The 15,260-nt window shown below is 39.9% G+C and overlaps 1 protein-coding gene and 2 non-coding genes across 3 annotated transcripts; 1 reads left to right on the top strand and 2 right to left on the bottom strand.

Annotated features, from left to right (window-relative positions):
- Positions 1-6,811: 6,811 nt before the first annotated feature.
- LOC114531173 (uncharacterized protein F54H12.2-like) lies at positions 6,812-8,065 on the bottom strand. The gene is made up of 2 exons (XM_028552829.1): positions 7,889-8,065; positions 6,812-7,384 (listed from the first exon to the last, which is right to left on the bottom strand). Exons 1-2 carry the CDS (start codon positions 8,063-8,065, stop codon positions 6,812-6,814), a joined length of 750 nt encoding a protein of 249 aa, XP_028408630.1.
- A 3,969-nt stretch (positions 8,066-12,034) lies between these two features.
- On the bottom strand, positions 12,035-12,118 carry Trnal-uaa. Its single transcript has one exon. It is a non-coding gene; the product is annotated as a tRNA-Leu (tRNA).
- A 575-nt stretch (positions 12,119-12,693) lies between these two features.
- On the top strand, positions 12,694-12,766 carry Trnaa-agc. Its single transcript has one exon. It is a non-coding gene; the product is annotated as a tRNA-Ala (tRNA).
- Positions 12,767-15,260: the final 2,494 nt, after the last annotated feature.

Here is a 15,260-nt window from a genome sequence, read left to right as displayed (position 1 = left end):
ATCCATTTGCTTAGGTATCTACACCGCGGCTAGTTAACCCGCAATCAGATGTTAATGTTTAATCATGTGATCAACAATGTTTTTTTATTCTTGTATGATGCTTGTGCATGATACAGTATAGCTTATAGAATAAATATCAAACCCTTACATCCTTATAGAGTTAGGGCCCAGGTGTCAGTCCACTTGGAGATAATTGGTAGGGGTCCATATAATTATAAAAGCTAAGCCATATGTACTGCATTTAATATTTGCAGGCGTTGATTATACGATTCAGTTTAATCCCTTGGATGTGCATGGTATATCGAATGTTATACGCGCATTGCACTGTGCATTTCGTAGTTTGTTTGACCGCATTACTGATGGCATGGCTCCCCACGATCAGATTCGCTTCATTATGCATTCAACCCAACTTGATAGGCCCATTTCCCTACCTTTCCTCCCTCGAGATAATCTAACCCCAGAACGTTTCCTGACCGCAGTGGAAAAAGTTGTTCAATCAAATGATCAATTCACCCTGGACGATTCCCTCAATGTGAATGTCGTTCACGTAGAAATGCCCCAAGGCTCCGGTCGAAAACGTCGCGATGTAATTAAGCTCGAGGCCTATTTGGCCAAGAAAGGATGCATCGTCCAAATCAAAAACAAGGACGATATGTGTTGTGCTCGTGCTATTGTCGTGGCGAAAGCAAAATATGATCAAGACCCACAATACAAACATATTGCCCATAATCAAAGACCTATGCAAACCCGTCTTGCTCATCGGCTCCACGAATCTGCTGGTGTTCCCCTCGAGCCTTGCGGAATCCCAGAAATTAAAAAGTTCAAGGAGGCTTTTCCTGGATACCAACTCTACGTGGTGTCCAAAGAACACCTGAATGCACTTATATACTCCGGCTCCAAAGCTGAGAAACACCTGTACCTCTATCACCATGATAACCACTTCGATGTCATAACCAGTATGCCTGCCTTTCTTGCACGAAAGCAATATTGCCATAAATGCAAGAAAGGCTATGAGAAGATCACCGATCACCCTTGTGGCAACCTCTGCATTTTGTGTCATACGCAGGGATGTCCTATCGTAGAATGGGTTCATTGTAACGATTGCAATCGCTATTACAAAAGCCAGGAATGCTACAACCGTCATAAAGATGATGGCGGCCCGCCAAATCCATATGTCGCTCCCTTGTAAAGTGCCAGACATGTGATCGTGTCGTAACTCATGCTAGCCTCATTGTGGTAAGGTGAGGTGTTCTACCTGCAAGAAATACGTAAAAGCAGAAGGGCACCAATGCTTCCTTCAACCTGTGGAGACCCGACAACCCGGACAACAACAACAACGACGAAACGACCTCCTGGACGATAACGTAGAGGTGCAGGACAATGTTGCAGAACATGAGTCCAATCTCATGTTCTTCGACTTCGAGTGTTTACAGGATGACGGCAAACACATCCCGAACCTCTGTGTCGTTCAAAACGAAAACGGTGATGAAACTGTGTTTTCTGGTCCGAATACAAATAATGAGTTCTGCGAATGGCTATTCCAGTCACAGCACGCAAAAACTACCTCTATAGCGCATAATTTTTAGGCATACAATGGTTATTTCCTCCTTCAATACCTCTACAGTCAAGGCATCACTCCCAAACTAATCCCTCGTGGCGCAAAAATCCTCTCTCGCACAGTTTCGGAACTGAACATCAAATTCATAGACTCGTTATGTTTTATCCCAATTAAACTAGCCGACTTCCCGAAAACGTTTGGTCTCACTGAATTGGAAAAAGGATATTTCCATCATTTTTTTAACCGAGCGGAAAATCAAGATTATGTGGGGCCAATGCCAGATGTCAAGTATTACGACCCGAACGGTATGAGCTCCGGCGACAGCGAGAAATTCTTCGCATGGTACAAAGACCGTGTGGAACGCCAGTACGAGTTTGATTTTCGTGCTGAAATTCTTCGGTACTGTCAGTCTGATTTGGACATTCTTAGCCGTTGCTGCCTCGAGTTTCGCGAACTGTTCCACCAAATTACTGAAGTTGACCCCTTCGCATCCTGTCTGACCATCGCTTCTGCCTGCAATCTTGTCTTCCGGAAAAACTTTCTCGAGAAGGACACAATCGCGATCATTCCTCCATGTGGTTACAAGCCAGAGAATAAACACTCTGTGATTGCGATGAAAATGCTGGAATGGGTATCCCAACGGGACAATATTTGCATCCGTCATGCTCGTAACCACGGAGAGAAACGTATCGGTGAGTATCTTGTCTACGGATTTAACAAAGAAAGCAATACGGTGTGGGAGATTCATGGCTGTTTCTGGCACGGGTGCGACCAGTGCTATACCATGGATACTGTGAATCCAGTAAACTACATTTCTATGCACGACTTACGACAGAGGACGTTAGAGAAAACCCAGTACCTTCAAGAGAATGGCTATAACGTTATAGAGATATGAACCTGCGACATCAAACGTGAGCTTTCCATGGATTCGGAGATGAAGACATTTTTCGACGAATTTGAAATCTCTGAACCTCTAGAGCCACGACAGGCTTATTTCGGTGGGCGCACCAATGCCACACGTCTTTACCACGACGTCAGAGATGATGAAAAGATTCGTTATGTGGACTTTTGCAGTCTCTACCCCCGGTGAGTATGTTGTTGTTGTTGTTGTCTTAATCGCACCAGCAAAAAAAAAAGCAGCAATAACTTGTATTGCTTACTAACCTTATTAAGTAATTTCTAGGTGTAACAAATATGGGGAATATCCGATCAGACACCCAGAAATAATCACTGATAATTTTGGACCGATTGAAAGTTACTTTGGTCTAATAAAATGTTCTGTGCTACCACCTCGAGGGCTTTATCACCCGGTCTTGCCCTATCGTACTCAGGGCAAGTTAATGTTTCCCCTCTGCCGTACCTGTGCTGATTCCGTGCAACAAGAACCCTGCAAACACGTTGATAGAGAGAGAGCTATACATGGCACATGGGTGAGTCTGGAGCTGGAAAAGGCCCACGGGAAGGGTTACCGAGTCCTGAAGATAGACGAAGTTTGGCATTTCCCTGAACATAGAAATGGCCTCTTCAAAGATTACATCGATACGTTCCTCAAAATCAAACAAGAGGTAGGTAGAGAGAGAGGCTATATTTCCTGTCTTGTTAACAATTTCTTAGCTATTATTTTCCTTTTCAGGCAAGTGGTTTTCCAGCGGGGTGCGATACAAACGAAAAGAAATCACAGTACATTGCTGATTACGCGGCAAAGGAGGGAATACAGTTGGATCCTAGACAGATCGTCAAGAATCCAGGCCTAAGATCGTTGGCAAAGCTTATGCTTAACTCCTTTTGGGGTAGGCACACTATACTGTTACTGCTAATGCAATACCCTATTTCATGGGTAGGTAACATACGTTTTGAGAGCACTTTTTCATTTTCTCGTTTCAGGAAAGTTTGCACAACGTCCTAACATGGGTCAGGTTAAAATAATTTCGGATCCTGCTGAATACTTCGACCTTTCATCTAGTGACAAAATCAACGTCACCGACGTTAATTTCATCAATGACGAGCTGATCGAAGCACGTTATGAAAATGTCGAAGAGTTCGTGGAGGCTGACGGAAATACGAATGTAGTTATAGCGGCCTTCACCACAGCCCATGCTCGCCTGAAACTCTACAGCGTCCTGGAGCAGCTGGATCGCCGTGTCTTGTATTTCGACACGGACTCCGTGATCTATGCGTCGAGAGATGGTGAATGGGAGCCACCGACTGGCTCATACCTCGGTGACCTGACTGATGAATTAGATGGAGCTCATATTATCACGTTTGCGTCCGGTGGTCCCAAGAACTACAGTTACGAGACGAACAAGGGGAAAACAGTTTGCAAAGTACGCGGGATAACATTGAACTACAGAACGAAGCAATTTGTTAATCACAGTGTCTTGTGTGATTTGATCTTGAACACTATAAGTAATAAAAACGATGATGGAATCACCATCGACATTGCGTATAAGATTATAAGAGACAAGAGGGACAAAGCGATAAAAACGAAAAGTGAAAGCAAAAAATATAGAATGGTATATACTAAGCGTAGGATTGTGAATAGTTTTGATACTTTACCATATGGTTTTTAGGTTTTGTATAATAATGCATCATTTGAAAACAAAGAACCTGTGTGTGTGCCTATGTGTGCTTGTGTGTGTTGAATCTTCAGGGACGTTTAGGGAATAAAAAAGTCCCCGGAGGGACATTAGGGAAGCATGCTATTTTAATGGGGACATTCCTCTGCACCAAGGACACTAGGGGGGACTAATTTATTCCCCAAAGGGACTTACGTATAACAGTGGCTGTATATTATACAAGGTCTCATTTAATAATATGCCTCGGACCCGAAAGATCTGTCCCATTTGTGGAAGAAAAGGATTAGTAAAACTCTCCAATCATCTAGCTAATGTTCACAAACTCACGAGTCATCAAAGACAATCCTATCTCGTACGTGCTAAGAAAATGCCAACTGACATGGAAACAGTCTTACTGATAATAAATAAGCTGATCGAAACACACGTGCGATCATTTTCATGATGTAATCTATACAGTTAACACATCCATTCGGCCTCTTGGTCTCTGGTAGTACCAAGTCAGGCAAAACTACTTTTGTGAAAAAACTTTTGAGTTATGCAGATGTCATTATAGACAAACCTCCAGAAAACATCGTTTATTTTTATTCCGAATATCAGGAAACATTTGGAGAAATTCAAAATTTAGTGCCTAGAATAAAATTTATACAAGGCATACCTGACGATATACTAGATTGTATTAATCCTGAAACACGCAATTTATATATCATTGACCATATGATGGGTGAGAAGGACGGAATAATTTCAAAATTATTTACGAAAAAATCGCACCATGGCAATTTGAGCGTAATTTATATCGTGCAAAATTTGTTTCAACATGGAAAAGAACACCGAACAATTTCCTTAAATGCAAGTTATTTGTGTCTGACTAAAAACGTCCGCGATGCTAGTCAAATTATACACTTACCCAAACAGATATATCCCAGTCAAACTAAATTCTTTCAACAAGCTTTTCAATTAGCAACGAAAGAAGCCTACTGTATTCATATTTATTTGTTGATTTGACACCGACGTGTCCTGATGAAATTCGATTACTATCCGGTATCTTTCCACAAGATACTCATTATGTCTATCAACCAAGAGTATAAACATAGGATTTGCTTGTAGATTTGGCTCGTTTGACCATGTCTGCCTGCATGAAAAGGAACTCAGAACTTCTGAAAGTATTAGCCAAGTGTAAACCCAAACTGAGAAAAGCTATTTGAAAACCAACCGAAGACGATCTATTGGAAGCTATAAGACAGTGTCTTTTGAACGTCTGGTTTGATACAATTAAACTGAAACCAAAAACAGCGAAAAAAATTGCACCGCACTCCAAACATATAAAGTTTGTGGCTGACAAACGAAATCCTATTGCAAAAAGAAGAGCACGTCTTGTCCAGAAAGGGGAGGGCTTCCTTCCGGGGACAGTTAGCTAACTTTCTATAAATGGAACACGTCAAAAGATTGGTCCTTGTACCCGAACATATGGCTGAACAACGAAAGAAACCTTTCGTACCAGCTTTGACCGCACAGCACAAGTAGGTGAAATTGACAACGCGATGCAAGAGCTACTTCAACCCCAAGACATGCCCGTTGATGAGAGGGCAAAATTGTACGATCAGTCCCTACAGCGATACTTAAATTTTTACGACAAACGTATGAGTAAACCTATTAGAGTGACTAACGTCGAACCTTCTGTGATTGAAAATAAAGAAGAAAAAATGCCAGAGATAAAGGATGATGACGAGATTGAATCAGACATACTGGATAGTGTTCCAGCTACAATGAAATCTAGAGCACGTCAGTTGGTGAAGAAACTTAAAGCAAACAAAGATGTCGTTGGATGGAATGAGCAAGGTCAAATGATGTTCAAAGGAAGATCAGTACCCGGAACAAATATCGTCGATTTGGTCAACGATTCATTGCGTCAGAGGAAAAACTTTAATCCACAAGGTTGGGAGTTATTTTCGAAGGCGTTGGGACATTTAAATGTACCCGAAGGCGTTATCAGAAACGAAAATCGCTTAGGACTTGTTCGCGAATATAAACCTAAAGGACTTTTTGATCATGTCGCCCAGCCCTTACCCAAACCACATCTTACCCCGATGCAGCAAAAACGAAAAAAACAGCGTAAAGTCATAAACAGTAGTCCATATAAATGGTTAAAATAATTTATTTCTTTGTAAATATATATGTTTTTTACAGTAAATGTATTTTTAAACTAACATTATTTGTATTTATTCACACCACTTTCGTATAAAGTCACGTACAAGCATGTCGTTCCATTCTTTGCTCTCCGTAAACATGTTTGCAATGGTTGACATTGGAATATGCCTACAGCGATGCAAAGCAAAAAATAACGTATACTGTCCACACACGTACGAGTTGGGTGCTTGCAAAACCCTCGCGTTCCAACTAAATGTAGTGCAATGTTTCTCCAAAAACCGTGTAAAGTGTTGACTGTAGAATCCTGGCGCTTTCGCGTACGAGTCCCAAAACTCTCCTCTCCCATCTTCCGAGACAAACACGGCACACCAGTGACTTCAGGGTTTGTTACTCGGATCAGTGTTGACTACAAAACCTTTTGGTCTTTTTCTTACTAGCCCAGGTAAACGATCTGATGGTAAAACGTCTGTAAATACAGTCTTTGTAAACGAGTCACTTCTTAATATATTCAAAATCTGCAGCGTATTCATGTTCAGTTAGTGAAGTCACACAGCATGTTCCTGTTCGCGTCAATTTCGATAAGACTTTGAAATTCACCAAGCACCACAATATTTATAGCCGCTTCCAAGGCCGTTCCAAACTGACATTCGATCGAGACATTTCCGTTTCTAGTTGGTTGTGCATGATCACCAAGGCACAGGTCTGGAGTGAGATCGAACACAAATAGTGTAAAACCGTCTGCATATTCTTCACAAGTTATACCATTGCCCTGATTTTCAAACATTTTATGTGTCCCAGCGTACAGTGTTTGGAACGCTGAAATGTAGTTACTTCCTCTTGCACTCGCAAATTTTAGTTGAAATGGTTTTCCAGGTAGGTTTTCACCGTTTACATTCAGCCCAAAATTTGTGATGTCGTAGTTCTTGAAGTTGAACGGATTCTTTGCATAACTACCATTGAACGCATCTGCATCGACCATACCAATAACGACACGATTTGGTAGAATACCTTGAAATATATTGGGTTGATTTCCCAACATGTTTCCTCGGGGGGCAGTGACAACTATACATTCGACGCGATTGATCGGATATTTGGCTGTCGTATGCTGTAGGGCATGGGAATGGTTTATTATTACACTTGGCGATACGTTGACGCGTCGCACACGAAATACACATTCTTCAATAACTACTTTGAAACCTGGGTCCTCAGCAGATGAGACTAGACAAAATGGTTTTTGTGATCTAACCAGTTTAATCTTTATTGGAACAGCCCCAAGAATATAGCCCTCTTGTGCGAATAGATCCGAATGTAGTCTCCCTTCCATAGCAACAGATCTACTCCCACGAGTATGTGTATGACGTTCTTTTAGACCTGTATTCACATCTGCTTGACGAGCTAGCGGGTTTACATTGTCCATTTTTCCCGCACTATCTTTGTAAAATAAAGCAAAGGTGAGATGAGAATCCTTGGCATCCTTGCTAAAGTTCAGGATAGTTTCCATATAAGCTCGGTAAGGATAAGCCGTACTGGACGGCGTTACCAATTTGTTGTTTAGGAACACTTCTACTTGTGAGAACAGTGCATGCATCCATAGGTTCACAGGACCGACCTGGACATCTTGAGCAACATTTGCACCGTCTGGCATAGTAATCTTTGCTTTCACGTGTAGGTAACTGTTTGCTAAATCGATATAAACTCCGGAGTTTGCTGCGCAAAGGAATTCAATTGTGTCAGAGGCTGTTATGCTTGTGACAGGATCAATATCCTCCCAAAATCCCTTTTCCATTTCTACTTGCGTCGGTGGTACAGAAAATAATTCAAGTTCAGATTTGGAGCACATACAAGAGTCTTTATGAATTGTTTCAACGACCTGAGCCACTCCACTTTGGTTTATAGTTATCAAGAGATGTTTTCTGCTTCTTGGCTCGAGAAGAAATGATAGGTTTAGCTTGTGCTGATCTTTTTAAACCTTTTTTCGGTCCACTACCAGTCATCAATTTCTTGACAGCTTTATCGGCGACATTAGTGACAGCTTGTTTCCCACGGGCTTTTATTGACTTCGAAATATTCTTTCCTTAAAGTACATCCTGACCTACTTCTGTCTTTTACCCGCCGCTTTTGCCCCTTGCTTGAAAAGCGGAATAGCAAACCTCGCAATGCTCTTGAAAATTCCACCAATACCATAACCCCTCTGCATACGGGCGCCATGAAATCCCGCAATATTACCACCTCGTTGATTATTTAAATATGTTCTTTTAGTAGTTTTGATCAACAACTAGTCTTCCCCACATCTTCAAATAAAGTACTATGATCGCTTTTGTCTAAAGTGAAGTGTCACGATCGACTCAAATGAGACATTTTCGTTGCGGTCGTTCTTTATATTGACTTCAACCGTTTCAAAAGAGTTCTTTTACAGGAACGTATTGTAAATTCCGAAAACTGGCGTGAACACGGTCTTTCCGTAGTCGCCTTCGATATTAACAATTCTTAAAAGTGGAACTTTAACATCGCCTACAAACTGCGCATCTACAATGTTTGTATAGATATACATTGAAGAAAATTTTCTTTTTGATCACGATGTCTTCGCCAAACCCCAGCGTCGCAGCTATGTCACCAGTCATCCACACCCAAGCGCCGTGTTTAACATCAACGCTTACTTTTTGCGAGTGTTACGATTATAAGCGAATTTTATTTTTGTTTGACCTTCCTTATTCAGGGATGCATTCATCGCTCTAACAAGGTCTGTGACGGTTGCAAAATGTGTGTCTTTTAACAAACCAGTTTCATGCTTGTCCACATGATAAATAAATGACTGTTGCACTCCCTGTCTTAGTGCACTCCATGTGTGTGGGTAATGAAGTCCGGCCAGCGCGACCTCCCACTGCCCGAGTAGAACGATCATTTCAGCTAATTTTACGCGAAAATTTGCAATGGTATTATTTGGAAAATACCTCATAGAACTATTACTCGGCAGGGTGAGATAAAACTGTGTTGTCATGATGAATACTTGGACACAAATGATGTAGGGTTCAATGATATTTTATTTATATATCTTTTACACTTTCTGCTGGCACCCATGAATTAAACTTCTCCGGGTACCCTTGCCATTTTACATAATATTCCTTACGTTTATTAGGTATACGTGATCTAAGTATTTGTTTCACTCTATAAAAATCAGATAACCTTTCTTGAATGTTCTTCTTGCCTTGCTGATCCGAACCTGATCGCCAACATCAAACTTAAATCGAATAGGTTCGCTGTAAAGTTTTTGCCGTACAGCGCTTTCGTTAGTCTCGTTCACGTCTACTGGTCTCATGCCAATACTGCGATGCCTCGAGTAATTATAGGACTTAACCAATTTCTGGAGAACGTCCACGTACTTTAATGTGTTATTTGCTGTAAAGTACTTCCACATTTTTCCCTTAAGTGTACGATTGAATCTCTCTACGATTCATGCTTTCATTTCATTTTGCGTTGTGAAGAACCGAATACCTTGTTTTTTTAAAAATGTTTGAAATTTTCGGTTGGTAAACTCCGTTCCTTTATCTGAGTGAAACGTTTTGGGTTTGCGATGCTTCTTAAGAACTTTCGCAAACGCACTGACCAAATTTTCACCCGTCTTTGTTTTTATCGGTTCAACCCACGCATACTTGCTAAGTACATCTATCACGGTTAAAATGTACTTGTAGTTATTATTGTACTTTGCTAAGGAGTTTATAATAACTAAATCTGCCTCCCACTCTTCGTCCATAGCTGCTACTATAACACGATTGCGCTTGAAACGAAATCGAACTGGCTTGTGAAGAGTGTACGTATCTTGAGTTCTCAACCATGCTTGTATTTTATTCCGTGATATTTGATACTTGCCATCGTTTCTAACAGCACGATAAAGGGCGTCTACGCCGCCAAAACTTGCTGGACTTTCTGGGCTGTAATATAGGTTGCTCAGATACTTTTCGGCCATCAACGTCAGAAGCCTGAATTACAATACTGCCCTCGCAACAGGCGGAAATGCAACATATTTTGCGAAAGAAATTTCTGATTGAGATTTCAGGGAGCGCTTTACCACAGCAAGTCATCCTCTCGCCACAAAGGTTTCAGGGAAGTGAATGTCCTGAGGTTTACAAACTGATATATAAAGCTAATAACGTACATGAAAATGTTAAAACAATCGCCCACTTTTTGCTTGGTTGTGCTTTTGAAACGCTTATATTCCCGAAAGATAGAATACAATACCTAACATTGCGCCGTATACATTTCTCACTTTTGCAGTTTAAGTATACGCAACATATCCCCATGGTTTAAAAGCATAGTGTCTACATGAAACTTTAAAGTTTCTTTATCGATTTGAACATGATTTTGTTGCAGCTCGTCAACAATCACGTCGAAACCATTCATTGTGCACGACCAAGATCCAAATGAATACAGACAAGCAAGCAGCGTGATATTTATGCAATACATTTATTGAACTTTAAATATGTACAGACGGCTGCGAAATTAAGGAAAAACGTTTATCTATATACACACATAGTTTCACTCTACACTATGCATTATGTTATGCAGTCTATTAAATGTTATGTTCAGGATTACTTAGTAACAGTCTGTTTGTGCCTTCGTTGTCATCGGCAATTCTCCCATGTATTCAGCATATGCGTCGTGAGGATTTTTCCGTGCGCTAGAAAAGGTAAGGCCTGTTTCGGATACCATATACGTGTACAGGGCTGGATTACTCTGCAATAGACCAACTCTCTAAATGTGAGGAACGTGATCTTGGTTAAAAGGATTCTCTGGTACGATTTTCCATTCGAAGAAGCCACAAGATTTTTCTCTGTCGTTTGGGCAGCAGAAGAACAGACGGCCTTGATTTTCTCCCTCCTTTTTAACTTTCCGCACAACAGTTTAACCCGTGCTGGCACTTCGGTTCTGGGAGCTGTAATCTATCACCCCATTGCCAAAAGTTACACGAATTTTTACGATCGCAGCAAACAAAGAACGGTCTCCCAAAGTTACGTTTACTTAGATCCTTCACAACTTTCATCTTGGTCGGTCTTTGGTGAGTATCACACAGCGAATGAATCGCACCATTCGCCCTCCACATCATCATAGCCGTATCAAAGAGCGAACGATCTTGTTCGGGGCAAAAGAATTCACAACATTTAGGGTTGTTCTTGTTACAAACCCAAAACTTTTCTTTCTTGGTTGAGATTGCGGTAGCAGGCACTCCATGTAAGCACTCCATTGCTGTGTTTTCTCGGGCAAATTCTGTTCGATGTACGATATTTATGTGCAAGCTACCCTTTGTTTAGAGGGGCGAACATGTTCAGGTTCGTATAGTCATTAAAACCTATTACCAGTAATGTATGCATAAACGTGTTTGGACAAGGTAATTAACTGACAATGGGTTCAGTCATTTAGTTAATTAATGCTCAATTAGGGACGTGCCGCTGGAACTTGGCCACTTAATGGCTTCTTTTATTGTCCTACAGCGTGCAATTTTTAATTCCGCCTAACACCTACTCGTTTGAGAAAATCAGCTGAAGGAAATATTCAAGTTGTACGAATTAATGTTGGCAATTTGGTTGACAACCACGAGAGCATGGTTTCCGATCATGAGAGGTTTATATCATAGCTGCCCAGGTCAATTCGTCTTAAACAAGGTACAGTTATTCGAATGATATCGCTTGCTTAAAAATTAATATCGTTTAAACTATAATTTTACCAGAACTTAATGACTGCAAACATACAAAAAGCATAGTGCTAGGAGTAGGAATCGAACCCACAAAGTGCAACGCACATTAGATCTTAAGTCTAACGCCTTTACCAACTCGGCCATCCTAGCAATTTGTATTTTATGATAAATATCTAGATAAGTGATCAATATCTAAAAAACTCTAATACTAGCCTTTAAACTACCTGCAGTTCCTGAGTCCCAGGCTCCTGTGAACAATGGATAGTTTCAAATTGAATAGCCGTGTTTAAACCCAGGAGGTTGGCACTCAGGAACTGCAGGTAGTTTAGAGGCTTGTATCTTCGAAATTATTGCACTAAATGAAAAAAATTTTTTTAATATATTAACTAACTTTTTATGCTCTTTTCAAATGCATAAAGATCCTATGAGTGATATAGGCACTTTAAGCGACATATGGGAGAAAGGATATCCAAATAGATTGCCAGGTAAATTGGAAATGTAGCATCTTTCCATTTTGAATGTATATGTGATGTTGCTACTCTGAGTCACCAACCGGGCAAGCTGAAATATTAGCTTGCCACGGTGGGAATCGAGCCCGCAACCTTTGGTTTGCTAGTCCAATGCTCTTCCAACTGAGTTACAAGGTCAAGACGGTTCGAGTGGTTGATATTTAGGGCACACAAATATGGAAGGGACTAGACTCAGTTCCGAAATATCAACCACTCGACCTTGTAGCTCAGTTGGAAGAGCATTGGACTAGCAAACCAAAGGTTGCGGGTTTGATTCCCACCGTGGTCAAGCTAATTTTTCAGCTTGCCCGGTTGGTCACTCAGAGTAGCAACATCACATATACATTTAATATACACACCTGAGTCTTTGCATTATCACTATCTTTCCATTTGTTCAGATATCCTTTTAATTCTGCTCGCTTGGTTGGATTCGAATTGGTTTGAGAAAGTGATTCAATGTGACTAAGAAACGCCCCATAATTTTCTAAAGCTATTTTCATTGCGTTGACTTTGTGTTCTATCTACTGAGTGCCAGTTGCTTTTGTTGGTTTTAGAACAGATGTTTGCCAAGCTTCTGCTAATTGCTTTAGTTCACTATAGCATTTTCGACTGGCATTGTAAAGCGCATAAAGTACTTGGAGCATCTGATCAATTTTTGAAAATGCTGATGCATCAAAAACATCTTTCAACGCAAGTCCAATACAATGATTAAAGCAGTGAACCAAAACAAGCCAAGGTGCAGTTTCATTAACTTTTGCACGAAGCCAACGTGTATGCCTATTTTAACACTTGCTCCGTCCACGTCGAGATCATCAAGGCTGTCAGGAAAGCAAGAAATACCAAGTGGACTGAAAGCACTCTCAACTGCACGTAATAATCTTTCATCATCAGCTGTAGTCGATTCAACACCTGCAAATTTGATGACAGGTGTTCCATCTTCAAGGAATAAAACATACACTATTTCCTGTTCAGTCGTGCTAACATCAGTGCTGCCGTCACACAAAATGGAGTGATAACATGCTTTTTGCTAAATCAGCTTCTAGACTCTCTGGTTACTTCTCCTATGAGACTATGACATTGACAAATTGGGCTGCTGCTCGATCAGTGGTGTAACTTTCTCCAATATTCCAAACATTATTTTTGTATTTAAGTTTCAACAGTTCGGAAAAATAGGTACGCAATGCGTACATGTGGGTAGCCTGTAAAACATGATTAACTGCAATATTTTTTAGTCTTATGTTCTAATGCGATAGACAACGGAATAAACGCGCTATAGTTAGCTGGTTGAATACAGTTATAACGAAGTTGATTTATTACACAATCTATATATTATAATATTTTATTGTGTTAGATACATTTTACGACAGATCAAAACATATATAAAAGCATCTTTACAAAAGATAGGAAATGAATTTTTTTAAGCAGAATAGGTGAACAGAACAAAAAAGAGAGTAAAGTTCCAGGATGGTGGCACACATCGTCCGATAAGATAAAGCTTAGTTTAGAAGGAGAAAAAGAAGGTTTCAGACTTTTTCAAATTATTTCGTTTTGATGTCCCTTGATTATCAGCATGTCTTTGTTACATACAAGATTGGTTCTTTTGTTGATAAATCAATGTTATAGTTATGTTTGTAGTCAATAAAGGTTAAATGTTATTGTTCCAGTAAGATTATACCATTTGTTTGCTGTTGTTTGCCAAGGTTTATTGACAATACGTTTCACGATTATAACTGAAGATGATAGTATGATTTCATTGATCCAGTAGGAAGGTACAGGTGGTTTGCAATGTTGATTACAGATAATAGTCCAGTAATTTTAGGAGATTTTTTTGTTAAGGTCGGAAAAAAATAGTAAAAAGTTGAAATTTGCAGTATGCAATCCTTTAACCGTTCTCAACAACATACTAAAAGTCCTCATGTATCCCGCTTGAGCTTTTGTTGTATTAACGCCAGAACCATACACTACCTTTGAACGGAAATTTTGGCAGATTGAATACATTTTGTTGGATTTGGTTGGATTTGGCAGTTCAAAAGTGGAAGCACTGACAATAACAATTGTCTGCAGACGCTGCGAATTGAAAATATCTCAGTTAAAAAAATGTAAGTATATGTGCAAAAAACCTTTATTTTCTTCAGAATTTACACTATATGTTAAACTCTACCTTCGGTATGCAACAAAAGCTGTATAATATATGCCAGTCTGCAAAGTTTACTTTTTAACCGGATATCGATTCAGCCAGGCACATGTAAATGTACGCCAATTTTGGAAATGTATATGTGCAAAAGTTCCAAATACATTTATTTTTAGACTTTAGTATAAATATATTTGGTCCAATTTTGCAAACTCTGAATAATTACTTCTAAAGGTAAACAAATGTACGCCATATGTACGCCAAAATTTGTGTTTGTACACCGGACAAGTCCGGTGTACACACTTTACTTTCCAGGCTGGTAATATATGCATTTGGCAACTGGATTTAAGTTTATAGCTATAGAGTATAGTCATACGTTTCTACACTCTACAGATCCCTTGCGTTGTTTATGATTTGGTATTTTTAAAAGGCAAATTTTCCAAGCTCCCAAGAAAGCTTAGTTATTATATATGCATTGTAGCATACAATAGCACAATGGCGCACATATTCTTTGGTCATATATGATCGGAATTTAATAAATGCAAACAAGGCAAGGGTCTGTTGCGCTATAAAAATTTGTACTACCTTGCTTGCTATTTGAAGCCCTTGTAATGTGTCATCCAAAGAAATATTAGATTACTAGTATGGAATG

Source organism: Dendronephthya gigantea, unplaced genomic scaffold (genome assembly GCF_004324835.1).
Source record: "Dendronephthya gigantea isolate DGI-Jeju-01 unplaced genomic scaffold, DenGig_1.0 000069F, whole genome shotgun sequence".
In the NCBI taxonomy this organism is placed as follows: Eukaryota; Metazoa; Cnidaria; class Anthozoa; order Malacalcyonacea; family Nephtheidae; genus Dendronephthya; species Dendronephthya gigantea.
Note: the sequence above shows the minus strand (reverse complement) of the source record. Positions and strands in the feature narration are given on the sequence as shown.